Source organism: Leguminivora glycinivorella, chromosome 4 (assembly GCF_023078275.1).
Source record: "Leguminivora glycinivorella isolate SPB_JAAS2020 chromosome 4, LegGlyc_1.1, whole genome shotgun sequence".
In the NCBI taxonomy this organism is placed as follows: domain Eukaryota; kingdom Metazoa; phylum Arthropoda; class Insecta; order Lepidoptera; family Tortricidae; genus Leguminivora; species Leguminivora glycinivorella.
The window spans coordinates 14,335,824-14,348,654 of record NC_062974.1 but is presented as its reverse complement, the minus strand read 5'-3'; the positions used below and the strand labels follow the sequence as shown (position 1 = coordinate 14,348,654).

The window sequence follows — 12,831 nt, the reverse complement described above, 5'->3', positions numbered from 1 at the left end:
CCAGAGGTCAGTATCCGTACCAAAATGGTCACGCCTAATAACTGGTTCGCAAGTTGTAGTCGGCCCCGTTGTATAACTAAAGGCCAGGGTACAGGTATTTTACGCTATGTTTACTCGATGATTCGATAGACTGAATGAAAATCCATTTGCATTACGTAATAAGGCAGATGGAATTATATGTAATATGCATTGTGCTTCTGATAATGACTCGTAGGTAGGTAGGAAGGAGTAGGATGTGTATAGTTTCGGCAGAACAGTAGTTAACGGTAATATTTTGTTTGAACAGGAGACGCAAGGAGGTGATGGAGGTGAGCGGCGAGTCGTGGCGCGCGTACTACTCGAGCGCGGAGCACCCGCTGAGCGCGGCGTCGTCGGCCGTGCTGGGCGTGGACGACCAGCAGCCGCAGGCCCTCGTCACCGAGTACTACAAGCTGCCGCCTCTACAGGCGCAGGACTTACACAAGGATGGGAAACTGACTGATGTTTGGACGTAAGTCCTACTTTTACAAAACTTATACTTTTGTAGTTTAGTTTAGTATACAAAAGTTTTCCGAGTTTAAAGAATATGTCACGGTGCCAATACACGGTGGTCGCGATGAACCTGAAAGATGTTTACAGTGTAACCTATATAAACTTCTGGATCTGACCTAGTTTCAGAGTTAAAACCAAACTTTGTGTTAACTTGTTATTGTTAAGTACTAAGTAATATGCAATTATGAGGTGTACTTGAAATATCCTTCTTGATAGATGTTAAAAAGCTTTTCAATAACTACAAAAAGAACTAAAAAGTGAAATTTAATTTAAGGTTTATAAACTGAAATAAAAATACACTTAAGAAAAAGCGATCAAGCCCACTGGTGGCGAAGCCGGGAATCGAACCCGGGTCTCCATCATCAAAAAAAAATATGATTTGTTCCCTACGTCGTTAATTTAAGGGTTCATGATTTTTACAGATACTTAAATTTGCAAGCGGGATTTAATCGCGTATAACATGTTTTAAAACTTACCTCCGACGTTTCAATGACGGTATTGTCCCTGTCTTCTCGGAGACCCCGGGGACAGTGCCGTCCTTGAAACGTCGGAGTTTAGTTTTAAAAACATAGTTACATGCGATTAAGCCCGGTTCTCAATTTTAAGTAAAGTGAAGTTTGACTTACAAAAACTGTCAAACTGTCACTTATTAATTTTACAAATACGATGTAATTTTTTTCTTTCAGCGTTTTCAAACTATATTTTTTTGGTATCAAAAATGCGAGGTGAATATCTTTTGGATTCTTCGTGAACACCTTGTAGAACTATGTTACTATTTTACACTAAGAACGCCTGCTGATAATGCAAACGTCACTTAGCATGAATCTATGTCGATCTGTGTCAAATGATGTTGCTTATTTAGATCAATAAGTGTCAGTTTAAACTTTAAATCATTGGCTTTTATTAAGTATATTTTTTCTGAACATTATAATCTTACTACCTAGTAACATCACTACTCGAACTACGAACAAATTGCTTCGGCAGTGGATAATATATCATAGGTGCGGCTATAGCTGCTTTGAAAAGCATTACAAATTACGGATGAGCCGCGTTGATAACTTACACGCCGTATCGTATTTATAATAATCAATTTTATGTTTACGGTCTCAGCTCTGAAATCCTGTAATAAAGGTAAGTGTGTTAGTTTCTCACTATAAGAGTATTCAACATGTCTCTGCATTATAAATAATATTCAATTCTCTACTACCCGGTACTATTTCCTTTTTGGTAAACGGCATCATTAATTACTTAAATCATGAATAATATGTAGTATCTTTGTTTTCAGAGATAATTACATATACATAATCGACTTATTAACTTGCGAAGCAAGTGGCAGGAAATAATAATTATAATTACCTTTACAATGACAATATTTTTATATGTATTCAATTTCGCGTGCTTGATAAAACATCGAAGCAGACTTACCTACATTCTGAACGGTTGCTAATTACCACATTGACAAACTCATTGATATCAGAGGTTGTTTAGTTAATATCAATGTCACTCCAGTCAATAACAGGTATAAGGGTAGGTGATGGGTACACATTTAAAACAAGTTATTGATGATGATATTTTTATAAGGCAGTCAGTGGGAGTGAGTGATAAAAGTATTAAGTACCGTTTCCAAAGTTATATTAACTTTTACTGAAATAAAAAACAAAACTTTGCCATTGTAACAAATGGTTAGGTAAATATATCAGTGTACCTACCATACTCACGATAATTGCCGTCTGAAAAAAAAAGCACGAACACAATCGAATATGCAAAACGAATCTCGAATATCGACACCAATCAAAGTTCAATCAGAATCGATCGCGGAAAATCAATCGGCGATTCTCACGGCCGTACATCATGACGTTCGTGTATTGGAGGCATTATCATTATAATCGACGAATTTTGAAGCGCTGTGAATACGGAATGAATTCGCGTAAAATTTATATGTAAACTATGATAATATGCAATCTTTGTAGAGTTTTTTTATGCACATTGAAGCCGCATGGGGTTTGTGTTGCCGAGTCTCACGGACGAGTACGCTGAGACAGAGGCCGCGTGGCTTCCGCCCTAACGAAAGGTGTAAGAATAACAAATAATAAAAATGTTAATGTTCCACTCAATAAATCACAAGCACTCATTTGAATACCTATGGTAGGATTAACGAATTGAGAGTTCGCAACTGCGCATGTTTTCGATCCCCACATCTCGACTCGGATACCTATACATATTTTGCATAATATTATGTTTTAGTTTCGGCTTCTTATTTTTTTAACATTAATACTATTTCTCGAAGATGATAACATATTCATTGGTTTAAAAATGTAATATGTATCAAACATGCTTGTTAGATAAGTTTAGTTTTCTGGTCTCTTGTTATTGTGATGTATACCTAATAATAGATATCTACCTAGTTAACTAAATTTAATATAAATGTATGTAGATGCTATGCCCACCATTCTCACCAATATTATTCATCCATATTTAATTCAGGTCTAACTTTTGAAGCAGTTAAATGGTTGCTTTTTATTCATATTCTTCGTGAAAATACGCGCAATTCAAATTAAAAATGTCAGTTCATTCAAAGAAATCCTATAGAAATGCGACCCCGATCCAAATTATACTCGCTCTTTTGAAAGAGGTTGTTAACAGCATCCCTTGAATAGCAGCCCAAAATGAGCAAACGCCGTGTCACATTTTAACACAAGGAGTGCATAATGTTAACTTGACCCCACAAACCGTTTATATCTACTTTTATGCAGGTTTATTATATTCCATAAACACAGTGACGCAGTTATAAAAGAAACAAGTTTGAATCTATGAAAATGGTAATAGGCCGACTCAGATTATGGCTTACCGTGAAAACTGAAAAGACGACCTCAGTCGCTTTTAGATACCTACCTACCTATAAACCTTTAAACTATCTGAACCCTACATTATTTCTTATTTTTAAGGCCAATCTGACCCGAAACTATTCTCTAACTATTCTCTTCTATTTTTATTATTAAATAGTTTCGGTTCAGTCACATAATATGTATGTGCAACGCTAGGGTAGTCAGTAAACTTATACAGTAAACATAATAAGTGCAGAGTGTTAAGGTGCATGGTGCAACATTGCAATGGAGTGTGCCTCCTACATGACACCTCACACGTCGAGGGGCCGGGCCGCTGGGACAAGCCGCCCTCAGTTCTGGCGCGCGGATGGAATGTGACGGCGGCCAGATTCGGCTCGTCATTCTCGTCACCGTTTACAGGAGTGCATAAATACAAATAATGACAATAGACGGATGTGGCTGGAAGCGGCTCACATTGACAAGGACGCCCAGGACTTGTCTGGTGCATTGTCGGAGCGCGACCCACGCGACGAGCTACGATGAGCGCGCGATTGCTCATTCATACATTCAGAATTATAACGAATGCTCGCTCACCCGCGCCCGCTGCCCGCTCCCCGGCTGTGTCTCTTTATGCGTTTGTATGCAAATTCACCTCTAGTTGAGCGCCAGGTTCATCATCAGGTTCGGCTTGCAGTGTTTGTTGTCTAAATCGCTCGTATTATTTGAATTGAATGCTCAATATACTTAGACACGGACTAGTTCCATCTTTATAAATATCCTCGAGATCAGCCGTAGGCGTGAGCATGTTTCGTAAACGCATTGCGTATTGCGCGGGCGCAGCTAGCGCTAGCCTCCGTTATAGCCAGGACTACGGATATTATGGCTGTTAAGTGGAAACGGGCAGCTATAACCATTAATATAAGTTGGACGCTGTCGAATGCTAACTCTAAGATTAGCATAGAAACGCGCGGCGGGATGTGTCGGGGAGGGGCAAGCCCTTTGACCCTGTCACTGTTCACACTCGCCACTAATGGGAAAACATTTTCTCTTCTCTCCGGATCATTTTATTACATTGCATTAATATTGGAATTACCTATTGACGTATATAAATGAAGTTAATGGTCATGTAATAAAATATTATAAAAATACTGTTCAGCGGAAATTCCTATATACATGCCAATTTGAGAAGGTTCGATGAAGCCACTGTCAGCGCGTTAATTAATCCTGTAGCGTCACTTCGTTAATTATAAAATTACCATTTTTGATAAGTATGTGACCCTAAAACTCGGTATAAATTATCTACTATAAACCAATAAACATTGTAATGAATCAGTTATGGAGTTAAGGAAGTCAAGATAAACATTAATAAGTTTGTTAGGTAATCCTATTTATATTTAACCTACCTGTTGACCATTTATAGGTGGTATTTTATGTTTGCATATGTACCTATAATCAAAATGCAAGTGCTAAACTAAAAGTTAATACAAAATGTTCCATAAGCATCCCTGGTAGTGCGACGTTCAGTAATGGCGCGGCAAAAACTCAGGAGCTGGAACCGTGTGACCCATTTAGGACCAAACCGGTTCTCTCTTGACGATCCGACTGTATTGTTAATGGCAGAGCAGTTAATACCATTCAATTCCCTTGGAAACACCCAACCCCCTTATAAGATAATGCATAAAAAAGATAGGAACATCGTTATGTCCCTGGCCGGCCATCACGTAGCGAAATATCAAATCGGGGCTGACCATTCTTCTTGACCATTCTTTATCATGCGAACTGTCCCATTGAAACGGTAAGCTAAAGAATTTAAATTAACAGTCGTTACGCATGCGAATTATTATTATCAATTACCTACTCACAGGCATGATGATTTATTTTTATTATTGCCTACTACATATTTTCTATTTTCGGTTAATTAGGACCGGGAAAATGTTTAACGGCTTTAATCACCGTTACGGCTGTGTGTAACCAAAAGTTCTTTAATGGCTTAGACAAATGCCGAAATCGTTTTCAATTAAAGTTTTTGATAATGTATTAGTTCCGTGAGAAAAGTAGCAATAAACCTACATTTAGCGGAATGATATATTCAAATAGCATTGATATTACGATGCGGGCATCCGCTGCAAGCGCCTCCTCTTCGCGCGGTGTTCGTCGCGCGATAGATCTAATCTATTCGTCAAGCAACGGAGAAACTGTCGCCGCGGGAGATACCGCGCGCGATACCACTACCAACTATTCATTCACTTCATTATCTCACTGGTTTTCTTCATCATTAAGCTTCTTTACATTTCCTAACAGCTAGTTTGTTGCATATTACATGACCGACATCTACTTTGCCGATAGTTATTATTTTTAAACTAAGACATTGTTGTGCAATAACTAAGCTTGTACTAGTTATTAATTCCTAAATTACTGTAAAATAATTGGTACACGAGCAAAGTCGTCAGCAAAGGAAATGCTTATAAACATCTGAACTCTCTAGTGTCGTGATGATTTGATGAAACATGTTTTTGTACATTCTCTTTAGATAGTAGATATTTATTTTAAGAATATCAGTTTCTGCTTTATTTAGTAAAATGCATGTGGTGCAAGAGTTTATCATGTCTATGATTCATAGGAGATTTTTCAATCAATGCGTCTCCGTATAGGATAGGATAGGGTTGCCCATGCGCACCCCTTGTCTCGCATTGTCGGGATCTCGTCATGTGTGAAAGGGTGTTAAGTAAACATTGCAAATAATTATAATGGCAATTGCATCCGCGCATATTCTGATTTGCTTTGATAAGAAAATAGTTATTTGCATGTAAAATGTAGCACTCGGATGCTAGAGGTGTTCATTCTTATCCTTTTATTACCGTCACTGTTATGGTAATCATTTGCAACATGACACTGATATCTGATCTAAACTCTGGGATTCGGATTTGTAACGGATTCCTTTCTATTCCTTATCAAAATTAAATTTATGTTAGCCGGCTGGCAGGTGAGGTCTGAGATCAATACTGTTATTACCTTGCCAAGAGTGAGATTTACAGACAACATAACAATTAGAATCTGAGTGGGATAATATTTAATTAAACTTTGTAAATTGTACGAAAGTTAGGTGCTTTTTGTTTAATATTTTTTCAATAAATGAAGAATTTAGAACTCTGCAAAGCTAATCTGAGCTTAATATGATTTACATGTAAACGTGTTCCTAATAAATGCTTACTAGACTTCATTAATGATACGTACGCCAATTTCTAGACGAGTTTTTGTTTGTAAAATTTAATAGCATCACCGTTTATAAACTGGCTAGTAGCTACTTGTTTTTTATGCGAAACGAAAGTGGTTAACCAGTGCTATGGAAGCAAGTAACAAGTTATGAGTTCCTAAATAACAGTTTATGTTAGAGGGATCATGAGCATAAACCTGTCCTATTCGGAGAGTCTGTTGATTATCGAAAAATATATTCAGTTCAGACATAAATAGGAGGAATATTTGTTACAATCTATAAATAGTTATGCACTTATGCATTCTAAACAAATAATATACAGATGTAGTGCGAAAAGGGTTTCCTTCGTATTTTTCCGGAAACGTTCGTTTTGTCATGCTAGTTCAGTCAATGTCGGTACATCTTGTACTGAGACTGACTGAAATAACATGACATGTTCGTACGTTTCCGCAACAATACGAAGGCAAATCTTTTCGCTCTAAATCTGTACCTACTTACATACATAGCCATACATTTATAATTTGTATCTGGGTTGCAGGTCGTCATCATTATAGGTCTCTTACTAGTTACTTACAAAAAATCGTGCTTAAAGAGATGAATATAATAAGAATGGGTAGGTATATATTTCGGTGGAAGTCGTCTTAATCGAACTTGCCTACCTAATGCTACCTTAGACACGTTTGGATACAATAGACGACATCTCGCAAGCTCAGGTTTCGACAGCAAGCTTGGCCGCGAGCGAAGTCGGCGGTCGTGTCTCGAGGCGCCGCGACTCAGCTGTCAGCGGAGCGCGCTTTGTGTAACGTTTTTGCGAGGCGCCAACAATGAACGACAAGCAAACATCGCTTTGTATTCTACTCGCATGAATAACGATATCTATGCTACTTCATTTTGTAGTCCCTACTCTCGTATTTATAAAATATTAATTGAATTATATTCAAATTCATAGTTATTCCGTTCGATCGTCGGTGCGTCGACATATCTAACCTGACCGGCGGCGGAGCCGAATTAATCCATGAAATAAATTCGCACCGCATCTCTCTTGTGTAGAAACACTGTCGACGTTTCCCGAAACATTTTACACACGCGGTTTATCTTATCGGATGAGCGATTTCACACTCGTCGTGTTTCTCTTACAAATCGCTTTCATAAATCGTTAAGTATGAGCAAAGCGAGAATTGCAATCAGACACGGGCGGCGGCGAGCGAGCTTGCGGGAGGTCGCGCATCCCGACCAATTCGGACGCATGAAATAGTGCGGCGCGAGACTCTTATCTAAAATAAACATCTGAACGCCAATGAAACTTGTCTTCAATTATCATAAATCGGCGCGCACTGACATCGCAGCGCCGACCAAAACCGCGCCTGCACTCGGCGTGCGGAGGTGGCCGCATCGCTAACAAATCAAACAAATGTGTAGCCGTTACTTGTAAACGAGTTAGTGCTGCATGGTGCGAAAAATTTCATTAAAAAAAAACAAATATTTACACGTAACTATTACAAAATTATGTTACTGGAATATTTTACTAAATAGTTTTGCCTGCATGTTCTTGATGAAGCCACATACGAATTTCCAAGAAACCGCATTCCCCTCTTAAAATGGGTATGTAGGTATGTGATGTGTAATACTAGTATGAGTAGCTACATCTGCACTTAAAAATGTATAAGTAATATTCAGCAGTATGGAGTATGGATATTGTAGGAGTATTTAACTGCATAGTATGTTTATTTTTACTTTTAGGTACCGTAACAAATATCCAATAAAAAACACTTAAAATATCTACTGCACTTGTATCTATCGAGTAGGTAAGTAATAGACAATTTCAAACTGAAGACTTTATCGTAAACTTATTAATGTTTGTATTGTACTTAAAATGGCTAAAAGAGGTCACATGAAAAATAAAATCTAGATCCTGGATTGACACTGGATGGACAATGATATTGATAACTATGATAATAACTACCCGCACTTGTTCTTGATTATTCACTTTTGCGCTAGGGTTGTCACTTTGCCTACACACAACACTCACGATATCAGTCGGTGTGTCTTTAGGTGTTTTTTCACGCTTACATTTACTAATTACGGGATTCCACGACGAAGAAATTTCCTGCCCATCATTCTGGTTGAAATTTCGATGCTTTCTAATTTCAATGGCTTCACGTACTTTTCTGCCGTAGAACAGACGTTCGTTCCGTTGACAGAATTTTGGGACTATGGAACTCAATCCAGTGGTTAGGTCCTGACTATAGCAAATGTTCAGCTACCGCAGACTTGTGACTTATTGTATTTAACCTTCTTATTTTGTCGTGTAATGTTTTCATTTAGACTCAACTCATCCTGAGGTGCCTGTTTAGGGTTTTGTTTACATTTATTTAAATACCTAAAGATACATCTGAGATATTAATTTGGGCGTTACACGGCCAGTGTAGGTTAAGCTGTATTATTTCCGGTTTCAATCCATGTAGGTGAATGTAGCATTACTTTTACAAATTGGTAAATACCTAACTAAAAATGATCTTCAAGTGATATCAAATGAATATCATATGAATTCTGCCCGTGTAGTCTTTCATTCGACTTCGCTATATGATGCAAGTTGAGCGATCATGTAGGATTTTTGCAACATAACTTTTAAAAAATAGTACAAAAAGTCATGCTATTGGAACTAACTGAGAGAATGATCCTCTCGTTATTTCATCTTTGGTGCATAGGAATTAGTGCTGGTATCGGTAAATTAAAAACATGAACTAGATACGTTATTCTTTCAATTTATTTAAAACAAATCGACATACCTACCTATAGTAACTAAGACTAAGCATAATACTTCTCTAAAATCGAATCTATGTAAAACAGATCGTACAGGCATTGTATGTATCACAATGCTGATACGTTGTGCTAGGAAGTCGCCAGCTCTTCGGTCACCAGTTACCAGTTACTTTATATTTCCTATTTTATGAATATCTAAAAAACGGACCATCAGCCTGATTTGAACTTTAATAGGTCTACGTATTACATAGTTCGGATCTTCTATACACATCGTAGGTATCTAGATCTAATATGTACTTACTAAATTGATCTACCTAAGCACATTTCATTTCGAATTAGACCTTCCTTACCTATAAGTATTAAGTAAACATTGCAAATAATTATAATGGCAATTGCATCCGCGCATATTCTGATTTGCTTTGATAAGAAAATAGTTATTTGCATGTAAAATGTAGCACTCGGATGCTAGAGGTGTTCATTCTTATCCTTTTATTACCGTCACTGTTATGGTAATCATTTGCAACATGACACTGATATCTGATCTAAACTCTGGGATTCGGATTTGTAACGGATTCCTTTCTATTCCTTATCAAAATTAAATTTATGTTAGCCGGCTGGCAGGTGAGGTCTGAGATCAATACTGTTATTACCTTGCCAAGAGTGAGATTTACAGACAACATAACAATTAGAATCTGAGTGGGATAATATTTAATTAAACTTTGTAAATTGTACGAAAGTTAGGTGCTTTTTGTTTAATATTTTTTCAATAAATGAAGAATTTAGAACTCTGCAAAGCTAATCTGAGCTTAATATGATTTACATGTAAACGTGTTCCTAATAAATGCTTACTAGACTTCATTAATGATACGTACGCCAATTTCTAGACGAGTTTTTGTTTGTAAAATTTAATAGCATCACCGTTTATAAACTGGCTAGTAGCTACTTGTTTTTTATGCGAAACGAAAGTGGTTAACCAGTGCTATGGAAGCAAGTAACAAGTTATGAGTTCCTAAATAACAGTTTATGTTAGAGGGATCATGAGCATAAACCTGTCCTATTCGGAGAGTCTGTTGATTATCGAAAAATATATTCAGTTCAGACATAAATAGGAGGAATATTTGTTACAATCTATAAATAGTTATGCACTTATGCATTCTAAACAAATAATATACAGATGTAGTGCGAAAAGGGTTTCCTTCGTATTTTTCCGGAAACGTTCGTTTTGTCATGCTAGTTCAGTCAATGTCGGTACATCTTGTACTGAGACTGACTGAAATAACATGACATGTTCGTACGTTTCCGCAACAATACGAAGGCAAATCTTTTCGCTCTAAATCTGTACCTACTTACATACATAGCCATACATTTATAATTTGTATCTGGGTTGCAGGTCGTCATCATTATAGGTCTCTTACTAGTTACTTACAAAAAATCGTGCTTAAAGAGATGAATATAATAAGAATGGGTAGGTATATATTTCCGTGGAAGTCGTCTTAATCGAACTTGCCTACCTAATGCTACCTTAGACACGTTTGGATACAATAGACGACATCTCGCAAGCTCAGGTTTCGACAGCAAGCTTGGCCGCGAGCGAAGTCGGCGGTCGTGTCTCGAGGCGCCGCGACTCAGCTGTCAGCGGAGCGCGCTTTGTGTAACGTTTTTGCGAGGCGCCAACAATGAACGACAAGCAAACATCGCTTTGTATTCTACTCGCATGAATAACGATATCTATGCTACTTCATTTTGTAGTCCCTACTCTCGTATTTATAAAATATTAATTGAATTATATTCAAATTCATAGTTATTCCGTTCGATCGTCGGTGCGTCGACATATCTAACCTGACCGGCGGCGGAGCCGAATTAATCCATGAAATAAATTCGCACCGCATCTCTCTTGTGTAGAAACACTGTCGACGTTTCCCGAAACATTTTACACACGCGGTTTATCTTATCGGATGAGCGATTTCACACTCGTCGTGTTTCTCTTACAAATCGCTTTCATAAATCGTTAAGTATGAGCAAAGCGAGAATTGCAATCAGACACGGGCGGCGGCGAGCGAGCTTGCGGGAGGTCGCGCATCCCGACCAATTCGGACGCATGAAATAGTGCGGCGCGAGACTCTTATCTAAAATAAACATCTGAACGCCAATGAAACTTGTCTTCAATTATCATAAATCGGCGCGCACTGACATCGCAGCGCCGACCAAAACCGCGCCTGCACTCGGCGTGCGGAGGTGGCCGCATCGCTAACAAATCAAACAAATGTGTAGCCGTTACTTGTAAACGAGTTAGTGCTGCATGGTGCGAAAAATTTCATTAAAAAAAAACAAATATTTACACGTAACTATTACAAAATTATGTTACTGGAATATTTTACTAAATAGTTTTGTTCTTGATGAAGCCACATACGAATTTCCAAGAAACCGCATTCCCCTCTTAAAATGGGTATGTAGGTATGTGATGTGTAATACTAGTATGAGTAGCTACATCTGCACTTAAAAATGTATAAGTAATATTCAGCAGTATGGAGTATGGATATTGTAGGAGTATTTAACTGCATAGTATGTTTATTTTTACTTTTAGGTACCGTAACAAATATCCAATAAAAAACACTTAAAATATCTACTGCACTTGTATCTATCGAGTAGGTAAGTAATAGACAATTTCAAACTGAAGACTTTATCGTAAACTTATTAATGTTTGTATTGTACTTAAAATGGCTAAAAGAGGTCACATGAAAAATAAAATCTAGATCCTGGATTGACACTGGATGGACAATGATATTGATAACTATGATAATAACTACCCGCACTTGTTCTTGATTATTCACTTTTGCGCTAGGGTTGTCACTTTGCCTACACACAACACTCACGATATCAGTCGGTGTGTCTTTAGGTGTTTTTTCACGCTTACATTTACTAATTACGGGATTCCACGACGAAGAAATTTCCTGCCCATCATTCTGGTTGAAATTTCGATGCTTTCTAATTTCAATGGCTTCACGTACTTTTCTGCCGTAGAACAGACGTTCGTTCCGTTGACAGAATTTTGGGACTATGGAACTCAATCCAGTGGTTAGGTCCTGACTATAGCAAATGTTCAGCTACCGCAGACTTGTGACTTATTGTATTTAACCTTCTTATTTTGTCGTGTAATGTTTTCATTTAGACTCAACTCATCCTGAGGTGCCTGTTTAGGGTTTTGTTTACATTTATTTAAATACCTAAAGATACATCTGAGATATTAATTTGGGCGTTACACGGCCAGTGTAGGTTAAGCTGTATTATTTCCGGTTTCAATCCATGTAGGTGAATGTAGCATTACTTTTACAAATTGGTAAATACCTAACTAAAAATGATCTTCAAGTGATATCAAATGAATATCATATGAATTCTGCCCGTGTAGTCTTTCATTCGACTTCGCTATATGATGCAAGTTGAGCGATCATGTAGGATTTTTGCAACATAACTTTTAAAAAATAGTACAAAAAGTCATGC

General features: G+C 37.6%; 1 protein-coding gene across 5 annotated transcripts in view; it reads left to right on the top strand.

The window, feature by feature from the left end:
• Nucleotides 1–12,831, top strand: part of LOC125225082 (protein grainyhead) — a 179,963-nt gene that overhangs the window by 121,092 nt on the left and 46,040 nt on the right. For all 5 annotated transcript variants that reach the window (XM_048128611.1, XM_048128610.1, XM_048128607.1 and 2 more), the window contains exon 3: nucleotides 287–490. In XM_048128611.1, the coding sequence (XP_047984568.1) occupies nucleotides 287–490 (204 nt within the window). The remainder of the gene's footprint in view (nucleotides 1–286; nucleotides 491–12,831) is intronic.